The sequence below is a fragment of the Cupressus sempervirens genome, chromosome 5, assembly GCF_028749045.1.
Source record: "Cupressus sempervirens isolate cs-2001-9-10 chromosome 5, ASM2874904v1, whole genome shotgun sequence".
Lineage (NCBI taxonomy): Eukaryota > Viridiplantae > Streptophyta > Pinopsida > Cupressales > Cupressaceae > Cupressus > Cupressus sempervirens.
Genome location: NC_143122.1, coordinates 608,515,300 through 608,539,254, shown reverse-complemented (window position 1 = coordinate 608,539,254; position 23,955 = coordinate 608,515,300). Strand labels below are relative to the sequence as shown.

The following is a 23,955-nucleotide window of genomic DNA, read 5'->3' as shown; positions in this document are numbered from 1 at the left end:
GCTTGCATACTCAAGAATCTCATACAATTCATGCACCATTTTGATCAATAGTTTATAATACATAAATTCTAAGTCTATCTAAATCCATTTTGTAACTCCAAAACATATGTTGACATCAATGACAAAACCTATGATCAAATCACCATGTCAAAAAAAATTCCAACTCAAAAAAAGTAGAATTTTCCCCTATTCCTCACATCTTTCATTCCATAAGTCTTCAAAACTTCCTTCACATACTTGGACTGACTAATGAAAATGCCATATTTTAATTCCATGAGTTGTAACATATATAAAAAACTTGATCTCACCTATCATTGATATCTTAAATTCCTTTTTGTTTCTCCTACAAGTCCAAGGTCATATCATCATCACTGCAAAATATTATATCATCAACAAATACTTAATCTGTCAACAACTTATCACCTTGAATCTTGAGATAAAAATTGATGTCCTCACTAATTCTTCTGAAACCAATCTTAATCATATAATAGTGCAATATTTCATACCATGACCTTGGTGACTTTTTAAGACCACACAATTCTTTTTTTAATTTGCACACCATATATTGATCTTTTGATAATGAAAAATCATCAATTTGTTTCTATGTAGAATTCTTCTTCTAGAATACCATTAAAAAATACAAATTGACTTTCATCTAGAATACTTTAAGCATTTTTCAAGTACCATATGAAATCAAAATTCTTACCCCTTCAAGTCTTGAGACTAATGAAAATTTCTCTTCATATAGCCCAGTCCTTCTGCTTGTGCATAACCCTTGTATACTAGTCTTTATTTTTCTTGATTACTTCTCCATCTTCATTAAATTTGTTCCTGAACACTCACTTTGTTCCAATTACATTCTTGTCTACTATCCTGGGAACTAATGTACATGTGTCATTCTACTCAATCTAATAAATTTCTTCCTTCATATCCTTGATCCAATCATTGCTCTTTAAAGATTCATTAACTATTCTAGGTTCAAATTTTGAAATGAAATAAGTACTCTCCTCGACCTTATTTCTAGTCTAAACTCCTACATTCTTGTCACCACTAATCTAATTTGTAGAATAATTTAGTTTCACATACCTTGAAACTACCAGTTTGTTCCTTGGAGATTCTTCTTCTCACACTAGTTAAACTACATCATATTCTTCATTGTTTTGTTCACTAGTCTCTTCCATCTTTGCTTGTGCATACACAATTTCCTAGCCCTTTTCATATTTGCATTTATTATAATCATTAAGCATATTAGATCTATCTATAAATTTATCTACCTTCACATTTTCACTCTCAAGCATCTTGTTTGTCCTTTTATTGAAATACTTATAAGCCTTTATTTTGGTAGAATATTCTAATAAAATGCTTTCAACACTCTTAGGATTAAATTTTCTAGTGAATTCATCTCTCTTGATATAACATCTACTACAAAAAATGTTAAAGTGGTTTACAGTAGGAATATGACCACACTATAATTTATAGGGAGTCTTATTGATTCCTTTCTTTACTTATATTTGGTTACAATTTAGATTGCAATAGTTTATTGCTTCTCTCTATTACATCTTGAAAACATCACATTGGATCATCATGGTCTTGATAGCATCGATTATTGTTCCATTTACTCTTTCTACGTTTCAATTTTTTTACAGAGTCCTTGGAGTATACATTTTTCTCTTAATTTCATTCTTATCATGATATTCAAAAAATTCCTAAGAAGTGTATTCCCCACCTCTATTAGATATTAGACATTTCATACTCTTACCAATTTCCATCTCTACAAATGCTCTAAACACCATATTCAGATTTATCTCTTAATAAAGTTACCCACATCATTCTAGAGTAATCATCAACAAAAATCATAAAATACTTATCACCATGATAACTCCTTGTCCCCATGGAACCATATTGTAGAATGATTAGAATAACTAAGAAGTGGGGTGAACTAGTTATCCTTGGGTCTAGATGTACCAATTCAACTTTTAACAACTTCAAACAACATATTCAAACTTATAAACTCACTTGGCCAATATAGTAATTCATTAACAACTTAACCTATTCATTCATCACTCAGCTCTTTGTTCAACATATGCCAACTAATAGAAATAAATAACATGCATCATAAAAACAACATTCACACATATGACACCAAGATTTAACCTAGAAACCCAATTTGGAAAAAACCATCAAGTAACATGCTACCACTTTTCACTCTTCTTAAGTGTGTTCGATTAAGATTCAACCGTGCTAAAGGTCACAAAACACATTGTTAGGTGTGACCCTGTTAAAGGATTTAATCACCCTATTAGGAGTGGCATGGTTAGAGGTCCTTAGATCATTCCATTAGAATGTCACCTTGATTAAAGCATTTACAAATGGTTGTTAGGTCAAGCTTGATTAAAGGATTTGATGCAAGTACAATATTAAAAACCCAATAATAAATAGGATCAATGCCGATCCCTTCAACATCCATTCAATAAATTTATGATTTAGAGGCATCTCATGAAGTAACATAAAATATACTTCATCAAGTTTATCAATATATCTCCATTCACACAGTATGATTTCCATATCAGATTATTTTATTCATAACTTTTGTTCTTGACATTCCTAAAAAATATTTTGGAGGTTTTGTTCAAAATTAGTCCTTACAAAACATATCCAAATCTGGGAACAATCCAACTATTTCTTTACATATTATGGTCTCTGTACTGAGACCCATTTTTACTATCATAAACTAGAAAGGATACATGTAACCTTGCATAACAAATCCAATATATTTCATAAACCAAAACCAAATGATCCCAAACCAAATTCATATTAATCTTTCATGGGTCTATTTTCCAAATATGTAATCCATTCATTCTTCCAACCCATAAATCATTACATGCAAGTAAAGTTATGCCCACGACTCCATTGAACATATTAAAAAACTAGTTTCTACTAAAAGAGTCATAACTTCCACAAATATGCATTAAAACAACCAAAACCAAAAGTAAAAGAAATATTATTCGTATATATTTCCAATGAGTCTATTTAGAGGTCATAACTCATTAATATATGTCTATACCAAATGCTACAACATGACTATTGTCAAAGAATCTTAAATTTGCAAACAAACACTTTCACTAAAATATGCATAACTTCCTCAAAACTAAAGGAAATTAATCCTAAACAAAAGTATAACAAAGATAAGTCATCCTAATATTCAAATATATAAATTATATAGGATTTCCAAGGTGTAACTATTTGTACAAGGCCTAGAAACACCATAAAAATAGTGAACAATAATCAAAATAGCTAGGAATGAATGCACAAACTAATACCAAAATGTTATCTTTCTTCTCATTCTTATTTGAGATGACCAATACTATGAATTTAGAAACCATTCAACTTCCCTTATGAAATTCTATCTTCCTTTTGCATCATATTATTCATATTGTCACATTTTATGATATTTGATAACTTTTACAATTTTGACTTGCAACCTTACATTATTATTCAAATTGACTGAAATTAATTTAATACATCATGAATGACCAAAATCAAATTAAATTTATCATATCATTAACTTTAGCCTCTTGGTATTCTTGTCTTCTTAGGTGCTCCTGCACCATACTCTCAAGTTTGAAAAATTTCCATGTCCCATGGAAATGCTTTGGTGAGAATCCATAAATAAATTTGTTTCCTCTTTGTCTTCATCACTGGATTGATGCCTTTTTTGCTTCCTCTTTATCCTTTCAACTATGACTCCTTTCTATGGAGTTTATGTTGGCTACCTCCAAGGTGCATCTATCATCTAAAATTCACTCCTCCATGCTGCTACAAACACCAACTTTTGTCCCTCACATAGGAGTCCTCCCTTGCCTCTCTCCCTAGTCTCTTAGGAGAGAGGCACCTAAGAAGAAAATAATACCTAAGAAATTCTTTTCATAAAACTCACAAATACAAACTTCTCTTTATTTCACCTCTTCTTCCAGCTTCTCCAGCCATTAGGTACTCTAATACCAATTTGATGCAGAGCATCTACTTAAAACCCTCAAGAACCCTAAAATTAGTCATTTATTTCTATCTTAAATACAATTTATTCAATGCTCTAGAAACATCAATATGTTTTTCTCAATAAAATCATCCATCATCAAATAATAAATCAATCTTGAAAATATAGTCATCAATTTTGTCATTCGAGACAAGTCTGCATATAGAGATTCATAACTTTTAAACCAAATATTATTTCTTCAATCCAACTACCCACATTAGAAAAATTTATGTTTTCAATAACATATCCAAAACTCAGAAATGTCCAACAATAGAATCGAAAGTTATGGTCTCTACACTGAGACCCATTTTCTGTGACTCTATTGAAGATGGTTAAAAACCAATTTTCACTAAAACGGTCATAAATTATACAAATCTTTAAAAAATTGTACCAAATAAATTTCATTAGAAATCTGATTCATTTCTCTTTCGAAAAATATAAATTTCATCTCTTGAAACAACAATTAAGTATTCACACATGTTGCTTCAATATGGCTATAATTTGAAAATCTAAAAAATTGTCATCCATAGATTGCTCATAACCTTCACAAATTTGCGTGAAATAAACTCAAACCAAAAGAAATGGAAGGATTATTTACTTTTCTACTCTAAAAAATTAATAATACAACATTTTAAGGCTTTTAGTGGATGTACAAATCCCAAAAACAATAAGAGAACTAAAAAGCCAATCAAAATAACAAATTAGAATCACTCTAAATTTGCTTCAAATGTTGCTAATTGCTTCCATTGTGATTTTGTTCAACCTTATGATGAATTTTATATTTTATTGGCCATTTTAGACCTTACAAATACCACCCATGACCTTTGGACTTCCTTTTACAACATTAATGCAATTTCATAGTGTTGCAATTTTTTTTCAACTCTTCACCTTCTTGACAACTTTTGAGGCTTTTGAAAAATGTGATGCCATGACGTTGCATAAACATTTAAAACATATTTAAATGACCATCTAATAACCTTTTACATGGTTATTATTCTTTCAAGGCTCATTTTACAACTTTTGACATATTAAACCAATTGGGACCTTAACTATGATAATGTGGAAAATATTACATTTTTGTTACAACTTTTCTTATCAATTGGATTTCATAGAATGGAATTGAAAAATATATGAATGAAAATAAGTCATTAAAATATCCATTATGATATCTTGTAATTCTATGATGGCTAGGTGCTCCTGCACCATACTCCTGAGCTTGAAAGATTTCCATGTCCCATGGAAATGTGGTGGTGATAACCTACAAAAGAAATTTGGCCTCTTTGCCTCCATCTACCTTTGATGTTTTTGATGTTATTTCTATCCAAGAACTATGATTCTCATTAATATAATTTAAATGGCTTCCTCCAAGGTGCTACAACTATCAAAAGTTGACTCCTCCATGCTGCATCACACACAAACAACTTGCCTCACCCAAGAGTCTTCTCATGTCTCTCTCCCTAGGTCTTTTGGAAACCAAATGGACTTTCCCCTAAGGCCCTTGGACCATATCCTATGGACCCTTAGGTAGACCTCCATGTTCACCTATTCCCAGTGAGTGAATATGAACCTGCAACCAAAACTCAACAACAAGAATCAAATATCCATCTTCTTCCCAACACGGTCTTGGTGTGAATCCTTCACACTCTCAAGAGCTTCTAGCTCTAATACTAATTTGATGCAAGTAAAATATAAAAAACCCAATAATAAATAGGATCTACGTTGACCCCTTCAACATCCATTCAATAAATTTATTATTTAGAAGCATCTCATGAAGTAATACAAAATATCCTTCAACAAGTTTATCAATATATCTCCATTCACATAGTTTGATTTCTATATCAGATTATTTTATTCATAAATTTTGTTTTTGACATCTTCCTAAAAATTACTTTGGAGGTATTGTTAAAAATTAGTCCTTACAAAACATATCCAAAGCTGAGACTAATCCAACTATTCCTTTACATGTTATGATCCCTTTACTGAAACCCATTTTTACTATCATAAACTAGAAAAAATACATGTAACCTTGCATAAAAAATCCAATATCTTTCATAAAAAAAAACCAAATTATCCCAAATGAATTTAATATTAATCCTCTGTGAATCTATTTTTCAAATATGTAAGCCATTCATTCTTCCAATCCATAAATCACATACATACAAAGTTATGCCCACAAATCCATTGTATTAAATATTAATAGTGATATTCATATTGGTCTAAGACCTTAATCTTCTCCCCTTATACCATGTGAAAGCAATATATACACTATACTTGACAAATAGGATGGGTGACGATCCTTGGCAGCAAACATATAATGAACTAACTATAACTAATTGTTATGTTAGTTAAACATTTTTGTTATCTCCTTTAAGGTGTTGATTTCTACAAGTAATGCATGGGCCAACCTAGAGAGGGTCATGGCCTTTGGTCTTGGTATAAGGGGTGGATGTTATTGTAGTTTAATGACATTCAAGAAATATAAGTCTGCTCCTTCAAGCAATATTGCCTATGCAAATTTATTGTAGAGATAAAAGAAATTTCAAACAACATTTAAATTATGATAACTCCTCTTACATTTAGAAGATTAAGAAGATCATCTACAACAAGAAAATGGTATTATCAAAGTCTGATTTAATAATAGAATTTTGTAGAAACTTTACATGGTATCAGAGCTTTGGTAGTCAAACCTAGGCTTTGTAAATTAAATAATCAGACTTGATACGTATCTAGCATCATTCTCCTATCTTCAATGACATACACAATTAGAACTGAGGATAGGTTTGATGGGAAAGAACACTTTGATGCCTGGAAATTCATAATCATGATGGTTCTTGAGAAAATGAAGTAAAATAATTTGTTGATTCAGAATCCAAACAACTTGCTACTAAACCTCACAAATCTAACAGGAGTAAAGGAAATAGGAAACCCATTCAGATTATATTATATGGAGTGAAAAATGATATAGTACCCATGCTAATGAAACATCAAATATCATTTAATATGATGAACACATTACTAAATGCACATGAGGTTAACAATGCAACTAGAGTTCTCACACTAAAAAGGCAACTAAAGCACATACAAATAAAGAAGGGAGAATTGATGAATCCTTATTTCCTAAGGGTTGCCAGCCTAAGAGATGAAATTTCAAGTTTAGGAACCATCATTAATGGTACAGAACTAATATTGGTGGCTATAGATGGATTATCAGATTCATGTGAAGCATTCAACAAGGAGTAAGTGACAGGGATAATCTTCTTGACTTCAATAGACTTAAGGGAGACGGTCTTTAGGAAGAATCTAGTAAACTTAAGAAAGGAGGAAAATTGAAAATGGAAGATGAAGAACTTCATGTTATTAATACAAATTCCTATAAAGGTAAAAGGAAGCATTTCAAGAAGAAAAGGAGTAATCAAAAGAATGGTAAGCCTAAGAAAGATCTATCCAAAATAAAATGTTTTAGATGTGAAAATTTTGGACATTGCTAATCAAATTGCCCTGAGAATTCTAAACAACAAATGAAGTGTACAAACATCACTAGGGAAGAATATAACTATGATATTGAGAATCATGTATTGTATTCAACACTATCAAATTAAGTCTCAAGTAAAGCATGGGTGATTGATAGTGGATCTTATCAATATATTACAAGATACAAAGAAGCACTAGAATCTGTGTTAGAAAAAATTAATGGCAAAATCACCATCGGTGATAATTCAACACATTCTGTCAAATGAATTGGAAATTGCACCTTGAAACTAAAGTCAGATAGTTCTCTACTTCTTAAAGGAGTACTCTGTGTACGAGGAATAAAAAAGGAATCTAATCTCGATTATGACACTTGAAGATGATGGACATAATGTTGCATTCATGCAAGGCAAAGTCATAACATGGGCTAAAAACTCCTCAATTAAGAAATCAAAATTGATTGGTCAGAGAAAGGGTATTAGTATGAATTAAATTCATAACATAGTTGACCTATTCAAGCCTTAATTCATGAAGCTGCAGACATAAATGAAATATGGCTCAGAAGGTTAGGACATCTAAATTTCAAAACTTTATCAACTATGGAGAAGATGGTTACTAGTGTTGGAAATATTCAAGACTATGCTAGGTTACTGAGAGGGGAGGGGTGAATCAATAACCTTTAAGACTTTATCAAATTCAATACTTTATAGCAATATACCAATTATCATCTATTGATCTATTTGCATGCATTAGAAACTAAAAACATTAAACATTCATAACATTTGAACACAATAATTTGGTGACCCAGAAACCTTCCAAATAGAAAGTAAAACTAGGGTGGGGATGATACCCATAAAGCTTCAATACTACAGTATAAAGTTGGCATGTTAAGGCTTACAATGATCACTTCTAATGATCTACCCTATTAGGAGCAATTAGGACTACTAGGTCCACCTTGTTGAAGGATTTACAAACAAAAAATAAAGTATGCACTCTGTTAAGAGATTTAAGAAAGACTATTAAGTCTACCTTGTGAAAGGATTTAGACTAATTTGCTTGTTAGAATGAAACAGTTGATCTCTAACTTACAACTAAATGCTGATAGAGATTCTTTGAAGTACTAATCACCTTTTGTGATGGATATATCTCTTTTGCTCCTTTTTTGATATGACCTTCAATATATACTTTATTTGCTACTTGATCATATTTGCATTCTTGCATGTTCATTATCTTGCATACTACATTGGATATGATACAATACATTACATATATATACCAATCCAATTTACAAAATTACAAAGTCAGCCAATAGACAAGTTAACACCAATATTACAAAGTTAGCCCAAATAAAGACACTTTGATTCTGAAGACTGACTTGGTGAAGTTTTGATACTCAACATCCATTGTCATTACTCGACATCGTCATGCACTCAGTAGAAGTAGAAGCTCGGTCCATACTAATCACCTCAAAGTAGTGTCGAACTCGATTTGCATTGGTGACTCGATAAATACTGTGTCACTTTTCATAAACTGAATCACTTGGTAAACACTAATCATCACATATGACTTGGTTAACACTAGTTTTATATTCCATGAACTATAAACTCGGTAGAAATTGCAAAGCTTGGTAACCACTGAACTGCTTGGGTTGAACTGCTAGACTTCACACTGCCTAATTCTACTTGGTTTGAACTGTTGCACTTCACACTAACTGAATTCCCTTGATAACCACTAGAATGCTTAGTAGCCACTTAGAATTAGTCCAAAAGACTTCATAGCAACTGTAGAGCTTGATGGCCACTAAATTACATGGCAAACACTGTAGATTGTTCAATGAGCTTAGTAGCCATACAAAATCTAAATAAGTGTTGTCACTAATAACAAACTTGACTGATATGTCAACATCTAGTTTACCTAAACTAAATAAAGACCACTCAAGCATATGCAATGGATGTGCTCTAGGTAAGAGCACCAAAAATCTATTTCATGATAGCACTAGAAAAACCAACAATGTTTTGGAATTAATCCACTCATATTTATGTGGACCTATGTCTATTCCTTCTCTTAGAGGATTCTAGTACTATATTCTATTCATAGATGACTTCTCTAGGTAAACTTGGATTTACTTCTTAAAATGAAAAGAATCAGAAGAAATCCTAAAGAGATTTAAAGAACCTAAAACCTTAATTGAAAAATTATCAAGACATAGCATTAAAACTCTTAGAATTGATAATGGAGAGGAATACACCTCAGATTTGTTTAAAAGGTTTTGTAAAGAAACATGAATTAAGAGGGAGTATATTGTTCCTTATAACCCACAACAAAATGGGGTAGTAGAAAGGAAGAATATAACAATTATAGAAGCTGCCAGAGCTATGATATTCGATCAAAATCTAGAATATTATCTTTGGGCAAAAGCCTCTTGTACTGTTGTCTATATTCAAAACAGAAGCCCTCGCTCCTTCCTTAGAGATAAAACTCCTAAAGAAGTCTTTACTATGGTTATACCCAATATAAGTCATCTTACAATTTTTGGGTGCCCTATATATATCCATGTTCCAAAAGAAAAGAGAACTAAGTTAGAAGCCTCTGCGAGGAAAGGTATTTTTGTAGGGTATAGTGAAACATCTAAATCATATAGGATTTTCATACCTAAATAGAAAAATATTGAACTTAGTAGGGATATAATTTTTGAACAAGATTTGGCATTCGAAAGGGCCCTAACTTCTAAAGAACCCTCTCCTTTACCTAGTTCTGAAAGAAATACTGAGTGTGAGTCTTAGAGGGAGAACATGGAAGAAATTGAAGATGAAATTCAAAACCTTAATCTTGGAGAAACTCAAAATTCAAAGAAAAGACCACTTTGGGTCATTAAAATAGTAGAGGAAGCACAAGACTTTGCTACACCTTTTGGAATAGTTAAAGAAAGAAAAAAATCCAAAAGATTTTCTAGTTATACATCAAACACGAATGACTTGTCTAAATCAAAACCAACCAATATTTCAGATGCTATTAAAGATACAACTTGGAAAGAAGCTATGATAGAAGAATACCAATCTATTATGAAGAATGGTGTTTCAAATGCTATTAAGCATACAACTTGGAAAGAAGCTATGATAGAAGAATACCAATCTATTATGAAGAATGATGTTTGGGAAATTGTTTCAAGACCTAAAGGAAAATTTGTTGTTTCTTCCAAGTGGATATTTAAAATAAAGCATGTTGTTGATGTTAGCATTGAAAAATATAAAGCTAGATTTCTAGCTAGGGGTTTCTCTCATAAAGAAGGGATTGATTATGAAGAAACCTTTGCTCCTATTGCCAGATACACCTTTGTAAGAGTAGTCCTAGCTATCATAGCATTGAAGGGATGGAAAGTACAACAGATGGATGTAAAAACAACATTCTTGAATGGAAAGATTACAAAAGAAGTACATTTGGAGCAACCTGAAGGATTTGAAACCCATGATCCTAACATTTTTATTTGCAGGCTCAAGAAAGCTCTATATGGGCTTAAATAGGCTCCAAGGGCTTGGTATGAAAAAATTGATAAGTATCTCATTGGCTTAGGTTTCTCCAAAAATGAAGCCGATCCAAATCTATATTATAAAAGGGATAAAGATGATATGGTAATTTTGATACTGTATGTTGATGATTTACTAATAATAGGTGATGATCATCTCATAGATCAATGCAAGAAATATCTAATTAGAGAATTTGAGATGAAAGACTTAGGACTCCTTCATTACTTCCTAGGATAGGAAGTAGGACATAATTCATTATACTTAACCAAGGAAAGTATACATTATATATTTTGAAGATATTTGGAATGTGGAATTGCAAGTCTATGTCTTTTCCAATGGAGACTAATCTACATAAACTTAAAGAAGCAACAATAGAATCACCTTCCATAGATTCGACTCTCTTCAGATAGATGATTGGGTTCCTTAAGTACTCGATAAATACAAGACCTAATATTTGCTATGTTGTTAATACCTTAAGTTAGTTTATGTGTGAGCCAAAGAAGATTCACCTAGTTGCAGTTAAACACATGATGAGATACTTACAAGGTACTCTTAATCATGGGCTCAAATATGAGAAAGTTAACTTAGATTTACATCGATTCACTAACTCAGATTGGGGTGGAAGTGTTAAAGATACAAAAAGTACTTCAAGATGCTATTTTAGTTTAGGATTAGCAATGATATCTTGGATATGTAGAAAATAGTCTTTAGTAGTATAAAGTTCTCAGAAGCTGAATAAATTGAGTAGCGATGGCCTCTTAGGAAGTAGTTTGGTTTAGAAAGTTACTTGTGGGATTATTTGGGCAAGCCATGAATCCTACTATTATTCATTGTGATAATCAGAGTTCCATCAAGCTTTCAGTGAATCCAGTTTTTCATGATAGCTCCAAGCATATTGAAATTCCTTACCATTATGTAAGAGATATGGTAGAAAAGAATACTGTAAAATTAGAATACATTTGCACTATAGGTTAGAAAACAAATATTCTCACCAAACCTCTCTGAAGAGTGAAGATAGATCGCATTAAGAAAAGACATGGTATGGTTGAATTGTAATTCATTTGTATTCTTTAAATTATTAATAAAATATTTTTATTGTTAGGCTATTGACTGTTATGGGCTCCACCATTTGTTTTCATTATTTAAGAGGTAATGATCTCTGAGGTAATGAATACTTGTATAAAAGACATTATGAGAGATGACAATTTCTCAAAAAATGTATTGAATAGTACAGAACTACTGTTAGATCTAGGTGAGTTCAAGATCATTTGTGACATAAGCATTTCCATGTCTATGAATCACAACTTGGATAAATGAAGAATTTATTCTTCAAACTTTATCATGTATTCTAGTAGATCTTAACTCAAGATGAAGTTGTGATATAGGATTGGCAGTTCATATGAGTCACAACCTGGATAAATGAAGAATTTAACCATTCTTCAAATTTTATCTTGTGTATTCCATTACATGCAATACTAATATCACTAGTATTTAAGTGATAAGTCATATCACAAGATGGTTATATGACTCAGTATCATATGTTCCATGATACCATTTTCTCAGAAGATGTAGATAGATATAGAGTACCAATCTATGCTTATTCATTGTAATTGATGATGTAGATATGTTATCACTCAGTATGATTACCAAGTTAAGAGGGAGTGTTAAATATTAACAGCGATATTCATACTAGTCTAAGAAGTGCATACCACACCTTAATCTTCTCCCCTTATGCCATACGAAAACAATACATACACTATACTTGACAAATAGAATGGGTGGTGATCCTTGGCAATAAACATATCGTGTACTAACTATAAATAGTTGTTATGTTAGTTAAACATTTTTGTTATCACTTTTAAGGCACTGATTTCTACAAGTAATGTATAGGCCGACCTAGAGAGGGTCATGTCCCTTTAAGGGACATGCCCTTTGGTATTGTTATAAGGTGTGGGTGTTAATGTAGATTAAGGACACACAAGAAATATAAGTCTACTCCTTCAAGCAATACTGCCTATATGAATTTATTGCAGAGATAAAACAAATTCAAAACAACATTTAAATTCTGATAACTCATCTTACATTCATAAGATTAAGAAGATTATCTACAACAAGAAAAGGGTATTATCAAAGTCTAATTTAATAAGATAATTTGCAAAAACTTTACACATTGAAGATATTAAAAACCCAGTTTCTACTAAAAGATTCATAACTTCCACAAATCTACATAAAAATGACCCAAACCAAAAGGAAAAGAAAGATTATTCTTATATATTTCCAATGAATCTATTTAGAGGTCATAACTTATTGATATGTATCTATACCAAATGCTGCAACATGACTATTGTCGGAGAATATTAAATCTACAAACAAACACTTTCACTAAAATATGCATAACTTCCTCAAAACTAAAGGAAATTAATCCAAACCAAAAGAAGAACAAATTTAAGTCATCCTAATATCAAAATATATAACTTATATAGGGTTTACATTCCATAACTATCTATACAAAGCCTAAAAGCAACATAAAAATAGTGAACACCAATCAAAATAGGTAGGAATGAAAGCACAAACTAATACCAAAATGTTCACTTTCTTTTCATTCTAGTTTCAAATGACCAATACAAGTTATTTATAACATTTTAAGAATTTAGAAACCATCCAACTTCCCTTATGATCTTCCATCTTCCTTTTGCATCATATTTTTCATATTGTCACATTTTATGACAATATTTACTTACATATTTGACAACTTTTACAATATTGTCCTTCAACCTTACTTTATTATTCAAATTGACTCAAATTAATTTAATACATCATGAATGACCAAAATAAAATTAAATTGATCATATTATTAACTTTGGCCTCTTGGTATTCTTGTCTTCTTAGGTGCTCCTGCACCAGGATTTTACTACCACAATGGTTAGAAAGTGACAACTAGGTTTGATCTGTTAAGATACAACTCACATTGCTTGTTTTGATCTCTGTTCAACTCATTTTCTGGTTCATTGATTGGACTTCATTATATTCTCAATCTTTGATCAACTTGAAAACCCTTCAAGTAATCACACTTCACCAATCTTCTAACTTTTCCTTTGCTACACTATTCTTCACAGGTTCTCCACAGATTTTCCAATCAATAACAAACCAACCAACTTAAAACATCTCTTATCCCTCATTAAATAGGTATATTTAATCTTTCACCACTTAAACACCACCATAGATCTTAGGGTTTGATCAGATCCATTGAATTTGTCCATCATTTTGTCCTTCTACTTCTTTCTTGAAATTTCTAGAAACTTTACCTTCAATCCTCACCTAGATAACTCAACAAACTCAACTCTTGCATTAAATATGTCAACTCATCGGTCCTCATCATCCACACATTTTGACCAATCCAAAAATTCAACTATGTTAGTCTAAAATTTGAATTCTTTTACAAATTGTTAAAAAGTTGACAATTGGTCATCATTGTGTTCTTCTACTTGGTCATCACTGGATCACTAAGTCTCTACTATTTTGTTCAATGCTCGGCTTACACTAGCTCTCTCGGTCGCTACTTCATTTTTTTCTTCATCTTGCTTGACCATAACTATCACTCAACTAATGATTTTGCTCTCTTAAGTTCCTTAATCATTTGCTTCATCTTCTCCATTGACCTAATAAATTGGTACTCGATCAAGGTTGCATTTTACTCAACAACTCTTCTATACTTTAACTCAAATGACTTTTTCACTTTATATAATGATAAAAAAACATATTATCTTATCAAATACCAATTGATACAGTGCCCATTGTAATTCCATCATAGTTACTCCTCTTTATGCAACAATTTCACTACTTTACCTAGTTATCTCTCTTTTCAAATCCTCTTCATCAATCAACAAATATGACACTCTACATTGTTAGAAAATGTCTTACCAATAAGGTTTGACATCAATGACAACATAAAAATTGTTCCAATTGTAGTTTTTAACACATACAGCTCATTATACACTAAATCCAACATATTTTTAGATGAATATGACTTGATATTGAAAGTAGTACTCATTAACTTACCCAATTTCCATTTCTTACACCTAACATTATCTAGTTTGACTATTGGTCACAATCCTCTAACTACATTTTTTTTTCTTTGATTAAGCTATAAAAATGCAGATGACATGTTTTGTGCTACAATCAACCATCTTCAACTTTAGCAACCAAAAAATTGCTAAGTGTAGTATTCAAATGCTCGTGGTAGCAATCAAATGTTAGCTTCCTAATATCCCGCACATTCCTTCTTTGAACTCTTGATGGTATTATTCATCATTTCAATAAACAAAATTTAGAAATTTTTTTTTTATACCTTCCACAAGATAAAAATCATCTACATTACTCTTACCATTCAGAGAGATAGAGCCTTTACCATTTACCAAACAAGGTGTATTATTACTAAATCTGACAACTCCACCATCAAACTCTTCTAGCTCGATGAACTTACTTATGTCATAGGTCATGTGATACGAGCATCTACTATTAATGACCCAATAGTTATGTGATACAAGTGTAAGACTAATGCCTTCTCACCTTATGTGATGTCCTCCTCGATTTCAACAAACACCACTTCTTCCTCACCTTTGTCTTCTAACTCTTCACATGTCACACATTTATCTACTCTAACATAACACTGCTTCTTACATTCTCCTTAAATATTTTATTTTTATCCGTTTAATCACCATTAGGACATCTAGAAGCAATATTTACTATCTCCTTTCTTGAAAAACATTTCAAAGGTATTTCTCCTTTGTACTTACAGGTCTCTTTGGGTCATCTTCTTGTAAATAGGGTTTCAAGTTCCTATTATTTATCTTCATCATCAAACATTGAATCAAGCTTTGTGCAACCACTTGTCTCTCTACCTTTCTTCCCTATAACCAAGGATAAGGAGGTCTTGCAAGCTAATTCAACATTGGAAACACTATTATCATAATTGCTCAACTCAAAATTAGTAATCTTGCCAACTAACCCACCAATAGGAACTCTATCAAAAGTTCTCAACTCATGAATACTAGTCCTCAACATTTTACTTACCACATCTTCATTGTCAATGGTACCATCAAAACTTCTAATAGCAATAACAAATCCTTTTATCTTATGATCATCTTGAGCAATATTTTTTCCTTTTACCATTTTAATGCCACCTTACTTTTCTTTTAAACTATCTAATTTAACTCTTTATACATGCACATCTCCACCATAGAATAGCTTAAGATTTTCTAAAAAATCATAAGTAGTACCAAGTACACAAATATATATAAACTTACTATTAAAAAAAGCACTTAGAATGACTTCCAATTCTTAAATTCTCTCCATTTACACCTTTAATTGATCTGCACTAAGTATCCCAATAGGTGTAACATATTTGTCTCAACACGTGTCCATAATTGTGGCCCCATTCCTTTGATATAGATCTTCATCTTGTTACACCATATGGATTAGTTATCCTTATAAAACTTTAGACATTCTTTCTATATCTTCTTAATCTTTACTTCAAGTTGTTAGGCTTAGCACAAAAAGGCTCTATGGTCTGATACCAATCGTGAGTACTATAAGGTCCAAGATTACTAGGGGGATGTGGATTAGTAATCTACTAGATTCAAACTCTTACCAAATGATTAACTAAAATAAGATCCACTCAATAAAATATTCAACCACATACATTAATGTTAAATTGTGAAGGAATAAGAAAAACAACATTAAAAGCATCAACACAACTAACACAATGACACATGTATTTTTCATATAGCAACCCTTGGCCAAAGGGAAAAACCATAGTGGGAATTAGTGCCCACAAGTAATTTTTACTTTTTGGAAGTGTGTTTGATTAAAGGCCTAGCCTCAGGAGCTTACAATAATGCTTGATTTAGAGCATACCTTGTTAGGAGTCATTTAGTTAAGGGATTTACTTTTAGCCAATTTATCCCTATTAGGAGCTTTATCCTATTTGGAGTAACCTTGTTGGAGGATTTCTAACTTCATCTAATGAGTAACCCAGTTAAGGGAATTAATCTTCAAACCTTTTAGGATCCTGCTCACTCTGTTAGGAGTGACTCAGTTAAGGGACTTACCTTTGAGAACTTATTAGGATTACATAAGGATGATGATATTAAAATAATAATTCTCCTTCTTTTATAGAAATCTAGTTAAGTTCAAATTTTTCTTCTTCTCATAGACATTCAAAAATTGCTCGACCACATGTAAGATACATGATCTACAAACTTGCAATTACAGAAGACTACATTATAAATACATCCTTCACTTGGTGGGGGTGGTCATTGCATTAACCAAAATGTGTTACATTTGAATTTCATCTCTAGCCCATCAAAATGTGCTACCAAATCGTAATCTATTATTTTCTAGATCCAATTAGCCACAAATTTGAACCACTCATCAATTTGACCAAGAACAACTAAGTTTTCTCAAAATTCTAAACATTCTTGCTCAACTTCAAGAAATTTGATCATAATAATTGATGTAAGGCCAAATCATCATAATCCAATATTGCCACATTATTGCCTCATCATCACAACACCTTTTATCACAAAAGATTCATTAGAGTCAACCACAACATCATCGATTAAGGATTAAATATAAATTGTTCTAAGTACTCTATGCATAAACTTTCCACAGAGTGATCTTCAACTGATTCAAACTATGTCTTCTGATAAACCAAACACAATGCAATTGTCACATCAATCACATAAGTGAGTATAGATCACATATTGTAAACCACAATATTTGATAGATCAATCAAATCATTCACCATCTTTCACTTATTGTTCTTCCCAGTTTCTCTATCACACTTGAATCAATCATAACTCTATCTAGACTTGTTTCCAACTTGTATGATTATAGGCACTACAACTAGAGCCATCTCTAAGTCTCCCATTTCAACTACACACTCTAGGTCCTACTAAAACTCAACTGCAACACTGATTCTACTATGCATCTACTAGAACGATGCTCACTTAAGTTGACAACAATGAAAATATAATAAATGATTAATTGACCATCAAACATGTACCATAAAACCTCTAGTACACAATTTGAATTAGTTATGTCGATAACATGTAGAGTTATTAGATTGGCTTATGTTGGATCAACTGGGTATATTAAAATTTTGAAAAGTTACAAGCTTGAGTTGTATTAGCAAATGAAAAATAATTCCTTCCCTAGGAGAAACAAGCATGCATGTTGCTATCATGCGAGTTGCAAGTTGGTAAGAAAATGAGTTATAGAGAGAACAAAAAAGAAGCATACACAACATAGTGAAAATGCACGATTGTAAAATTAACATATGTGAGGTAAATTTAAAAGTACAAGTGTGTTCAGAGCATGTTTTAGACCACGAGAGGAATTGAATGATAAAAAGATGAGTTAACTATAACTTGTCAAATAACCACACTTTCCAACAAGTAACAAACAAGCAAAACCCTATAATTGATGCTCCAAATGTATATTGACCCCTAAAGATCCAAATTAAAAAAATCAAGTCTAATGAAAGTAAAGAGGTTTAAAAGCAAAAGCATTGCGAAAAAAAAAAAAAACTCTAGCAAAGAATGCGTGACAAAGAAAAGTGAGAAGAGCTTACAAAATAGCCAAAACAAAAACCTCACATTGAGTTGCTCATAGTAAGTTAAAGGAAAAATGTGAAGCATAGTTTGCTAAAATGAATTCATTGTGTGATTGAGAAAAATAATAGAGACAAGTACAATGAACAATGAACAAGAAACAAACAATATGTAGAACCACAAACAAGATACATTGTTATGAAATATACTTGCACTCCAAGCAAAAGCATTATAAATGCCCTTTGATTTTTCATTCACTTTCTTCAGATTCAATTTTTTTCCCTCTAGAAATTTACCCATCAAAAACAAAATAGCCAAAACCAAAGAGAATGCACGAAAAAAGGTAAAAAAACTATTTGAATGGAAAAATAAAAATAAATCAGATATTAATATTGATTGTGAAAAAATGAATTAATTTCAATTGATTTTTCAATAAAAACTTTAGTCCCTATCTCACAAGAAATAAGAACTATTAAATAATTTTCCTACTACAAAACATTTTAATAATTTTATTTTTTAATTGAAATGACTACTATATTGAAAGATTTACACAAATCAATCTACATACCACAATTATATTAAATTAAATTATATAGATCAAATATTCTCGTAGAGACTAATGAAGAAAGAAAGAAATGCTCGTAGAGAGTAATGAACAAAGAAACAAACAAATATATGTAGAATGGACCAACATATTATAATCCTTTAAATTGAACTTAGCAATCTATATTTAAGGCAGAAGTCCCCTTTAATAAATCAGGGAGCACTTGCGTGTATCGGTTTTCATCAGAATTTTTTTTAATATTTAATTTATTTTCAAATAAAATCGAAGGCAAAAACCCACATAAAAACTAATTTTTTTTATAGATCAATGTCAGGGGGCGACTGACTCATATTCACATTTTGGCTTCGTCGGAACAATGGGCACCAGCGACTCAATGCCGAGAGCTCCTCCATAGCAAGCACCCAAATTAAAAGCTTCTGAGAAGCTAGTATGTCTTTGCTTCGTAAGAGGCTTTTAATCTCCGCTGGTTCTATCAGTGAGTACATCCAATCTCAATCGCCAAAAAAATTCTTCACCGCCATATATTGTTGCTTGTCTTCACATGGGTTTAAGGTTTCCACAAAGAACCATCATCAGACAAGGCATAAGTCAATCCGCTCTATCAAAAAACTCCCCGCACACCCACGTCGGGATCACACAGTTCAAGGAGCGTGTTCAACTTATCATGTCTTCATTGACATGCTACTAGCGAGACCGGAAAATTTTTACATTCATCAAATAAAAGATCTACTGAACGAGATTAAAAAACAGGGGTCTTCAATTGGATTTTTCTTGGCTAAGCGCCTCATTTACCACTTTGAAAGGGCTAAGATGCTGCACAAATCTTTACATGTCTTCAGTGAGGTAAGAAAAACATATCCAAAGTTGAATAATCTTCTTTACAATCGTCTTTTTGATGTTTTTGTAAAATCAGGAAAGATAAACGAGGCTCTCACTCTATTACATGCAATGTTGGAGGCCAACTATGTACCAAATAAGATCATTTTGAGAGAAGTATTTTTGACATTGTTAAAGGAAAACAGACTGCAGGAGGCAGAGATGACTATAGTTCACATCAGTGAGAAATGTTGCAAGTCTTTCCCAGATGTTCATCAATTTACTCAGTTCACTAATGCAATGTGTAAAGCAGGGAAGACAGACAAGGCCTGGGAGATTGTGCATTTAGCAAAAACTAAGGGGATTTCCCTCAGTGTAGCGCCCTTCAATGTGATATTGTATAGCCTTGGCCGTTGTGGCGATTTCTCTAGAATTAATTTGCTTTTCTTTGAGATGGAAGAGATGGGAGTCAAATCAGATATCGTAACTTGTAATACTCTACTAGGAGCATATTGCGAGTGGGGTTATATTGATGAAGCATTGGAATTGTTAAATAGAATGAGGCATGGTCATTGTTGTCCGGACAGAATTACGTTTACTACCCTGATTGGTGGCCTCTGCAGAGTAAGCAGAGTAGATGAAGCTCTCGGATTGGTGGCTAAGATGAGCGATGCTAATTGTACCCCAGATGAACTTACATTTACTACTCTGGTTGACGGTCTCTGTAAGGTTAACCGAGTAGATGAGGCTCTTCGATTAGTAGCTAAAATATTGCATGCTCACTGTTCTCCTAATATAATTACATTCACTGCCCTAATTAATGGATTTTGCAGAGTGGGGAGAGTAGACGAAGCTCTGCGAATGGTAGCTAAAATGAGGCATGCTAATTATGATCTAGATGTTGTTACTTATACGACTCTGATTGAGGGTCTTTGCAGGTTCGGTAGAATAGATGAAGCCCTAAGATTTGTTGCTAAAATGAGGTATGCTAACTGCTATCCGGATGTTATTGCATATACTGTTATTATTGATGGCCTCTGCAAGGTGGGCAGAGTGAATGAAGCTCTCCAAATAATAGCTAGAATGAAACAAGATAATTGCTTTCCCGATTCTTATATTTATACGACTCTAATAGACGGCTTTGGCAAGGCTGGAAAAATAAAGGAAGCATACTCTCTGTTTGTGAAAATGATGAAGATGGGTCCATTTCCGGATTCAGTGACATTTCATGTTATTATTTTTGAACTGTGGAGATATGGCAGGGTGGACATGGTTCGAAAATGCTTTCACAAAATGGAAATATTTGGCATCACACCAGAGGTGGGAACCTATCAAATCCTTATTGAGTCTTTTTGCAATGAAAATAAACTGCAGATTGCTTTCTCTCTGCTGGAAGAGATGATGGCAAAGGGTTTGGTTCCAGATGTTCTAACATACAACAGGGTATATTACGGTCTTCACAAAAGGTTGGGAAATGCTAATCACAATTAAGAAACAAGTCTGAACTTCAGATTGTGGAACTATCCAACTGCTATGCCTATTTAATGCTGGTGAAATGGAAAAGTTGCTTCAAATTGATTTTGCTACCTGATGGATTTTTATATTTGTCAGAGTATAATACATGTCTCACGTAGTGTTCTCTCAGATATGATTCTATTGATGCTTTGCATGGGTAGTTCAGATGAAACTCTGGATCACAAGCTAAATTAAACAAAAGGGCATTTTCCTGCTAGCTACAGTTACTGTATTCTTGAAGAATGGCTTAAGCAATGCTGGAATAGCAAACAAATATCCACAAATTGTTTTTTCAATTGGCAAAAGTGGAGTTGTTTACCTTGTTCAGTGAGATTGACTGCAATTATTGATGGGACTGTGCAAAGATGGGATGGTGATCTGCTTCTGGATTGTTTTCATAAAAGAATGAAATTAACCAAGAGTTGCATTTTATGACAGTTTTTGACCCTTTTTGCTTGGAAGACACAAAAGTTAATATCGTTTCTCCATGCTAGATGAGTGACAATGAAGGGTTCTGTTCAGATTATACGATAGTGAATGGTTTGGTTCTGCAGCTGAATGAGATGATAGCAAAGAGTTTGGTTCCAGATATTGTCAGTTACCTAAAAGTTTTGCGCAGCCTTGACAAAATAAAGGGATTCAACTGAATAGTACTTATTACAAATAAAGAAACAAAGTTGTAATCCAAGCCAGGCAACTGTTCAGTAGCTGCTTAACTACTGTTTATGTTGATGAAATGGGAAAACAAATTGCAACTGATTATAATTCTATTTCTTTTGGGCGAGAGTATTTTCGTACCTCCATGAATATTTTTTTCACCACGGTGAGAGTTAGATATACAACTCACACTCTTTTCTGAGTCCAACTTCAGACAAAGAATGCAATTGCACATCTTGAGGCTGAGTTGAAGCCCAGAAAATGGGCTTTTATTCTGAGGGAAATAAAACTCAAATGTTTGGTAACACTGCTGCATTTGAAACAAAGAAGTTGTCCGATCCTGGTGCTAGATGAGATGATGGTGAGAGGGTTTTGGTCTTTTTCTTGTCAAACATGTCTAATTATTTCACAGCCTTGGGAAATTGCATGCATGGGCTGGATAATGCTATTATTGAATTACATTGTGACAATCTCTTGTATGTTGATGCAACAGACAAGTGAGTAAATTTTTAACTGATGACAAATTTATTCATTTTGGAAAAGCGTATTTTTCATACCTTGGTGAGAAATTGTCTCACCTTGGTGAGTGTAATTATAGAACTCACAGTTTTGCACATAGTGAGCCTAAATACAGGATCAAAATGTAACAGTTCATCACAAGGCCAACTTGAGGCCAGGAATGTAATGATTCTTGTATTAAAGCAGAAGTGGGGTGGAACAAAGAAAGTTAGCTTTCATTTCAAGAGACAATAAGAAAGTTTTTTCTTCTCAGTATCATCTGCTTTGTACAAAGAAGAATATTAGAATTCAAATGGGCATATTTTCATCTGCCTCAGGTATTATCTATTTACTTTGTTTACTTTATCATTTGTGTATCACTCATGCAGAACTTGGTGTCCTAAAATTGAAATATTACTTGCTTTTTTTTTTAACACTATATAGGCTTTCAAACTCTTAACCACTTGAATATTTGAAAGAAAGTGCAATCAGATGGTAAAACCTCCAGTATCCTATCTAAATCTCAAGCAGTGTTTATTTCAAAGGGTTCCTTGGATAATCATCTGTTCATTCTAAAAATGATCAAAATCAAAATTACATGATTGAACAAAACATTCATAGATATAGTTATCCAGGCATCTTTTAAAGTTCTGATCGTCATCAATTTTTAATAAGAAAAAGAGTAGCTATATTTTATATAATGTTCAATAAAATGATTATGAGAATGCTTATGGTCTGCAAACTTTAAAGCTTGAATAATCATTATCTCAACATATCCCAATCCGGTATTCTGAACCATTCCAATTATTAGAAACATCTATCTAGACTTCAAGAATAATATTACTAGCAGGTTATGACAAACCAGGACTAGCATTTATAAATACAAACATGGTAATTTAGGGAATTCAATGAGCTGAAAAACCTCCAGCAAAGAGTGTCATAACTGTGGGTTATTGTAGTATCTGCTGAGAAGATATTGGGCTTCTTCCCCACCATTCCTCTCGTCGGCCATGCATACTTTGCATATCTATCTCCATGGGGCAAGCATTCATCTGATAAATTCTCGAAGAAGTTATATCTTAATCCACAATAATGTCAAAGTGACTTTGTGTACCTGGACCTGACGATCCACTTTTGCAAATATCTCTTCACGTCATGAGAGAAAATGAGCACAATGACACTGATTTTTTGTTTATGTAGCAGCCCTGTTGGCCCTTCTATCAAGGTGAATTACACCCCTATATACATGCTCAGAGCTTCAGACTA

General features: G+C 32.4%; 1 protein-coding gene across 2 annotated transcripts; it reads left to right on the top strand.

Moving 5' to 3' along the window:
• Positions 1-19,527: 19,527 nt before the first annotated feature.
• LOC149557362 (uncharacterized) lies at positions 19,528-23,058 on the top strand. 2 transcript variants are annotated; one of them, XM_089832037.1, is made up of 2 exons: positions 19,528-20,046; positions 20,122-23,058. In XM_089832037.1, exons 1-2 carry the CDS (start codon positions 19,633-19,635, stop codon positions 21,508-21,510), a joined length of 1,803 nt encoding a protein of 600 aa, XP_089688163.1. In that variant the 5' UTR covers positions 19,528-19,632; the 3' UTR covers positions 21,511-23,058. The 2 variants fall into 2 exon arrangements, with proteins under 2 accessions (XP_089688163.1, XP_089688162.1); XM_089832036.1 differs by having other exon boundaries at positions 19,528-22,688; positions 22,842-23,058.
• The last annotated feature ends 897 nt before the right edge of the window (positions 23,059-23,955 follow it).

Excerpts from the sequence above, each read along its gene's own strand:
- LOC149557362 (XM_089832036.1), top strand. The coding sequence starts at position 19,633 with ATGTCTTTGCTTCGTAAGAGGCTTTTAATCTCCGCTGGTTCTATCAGT.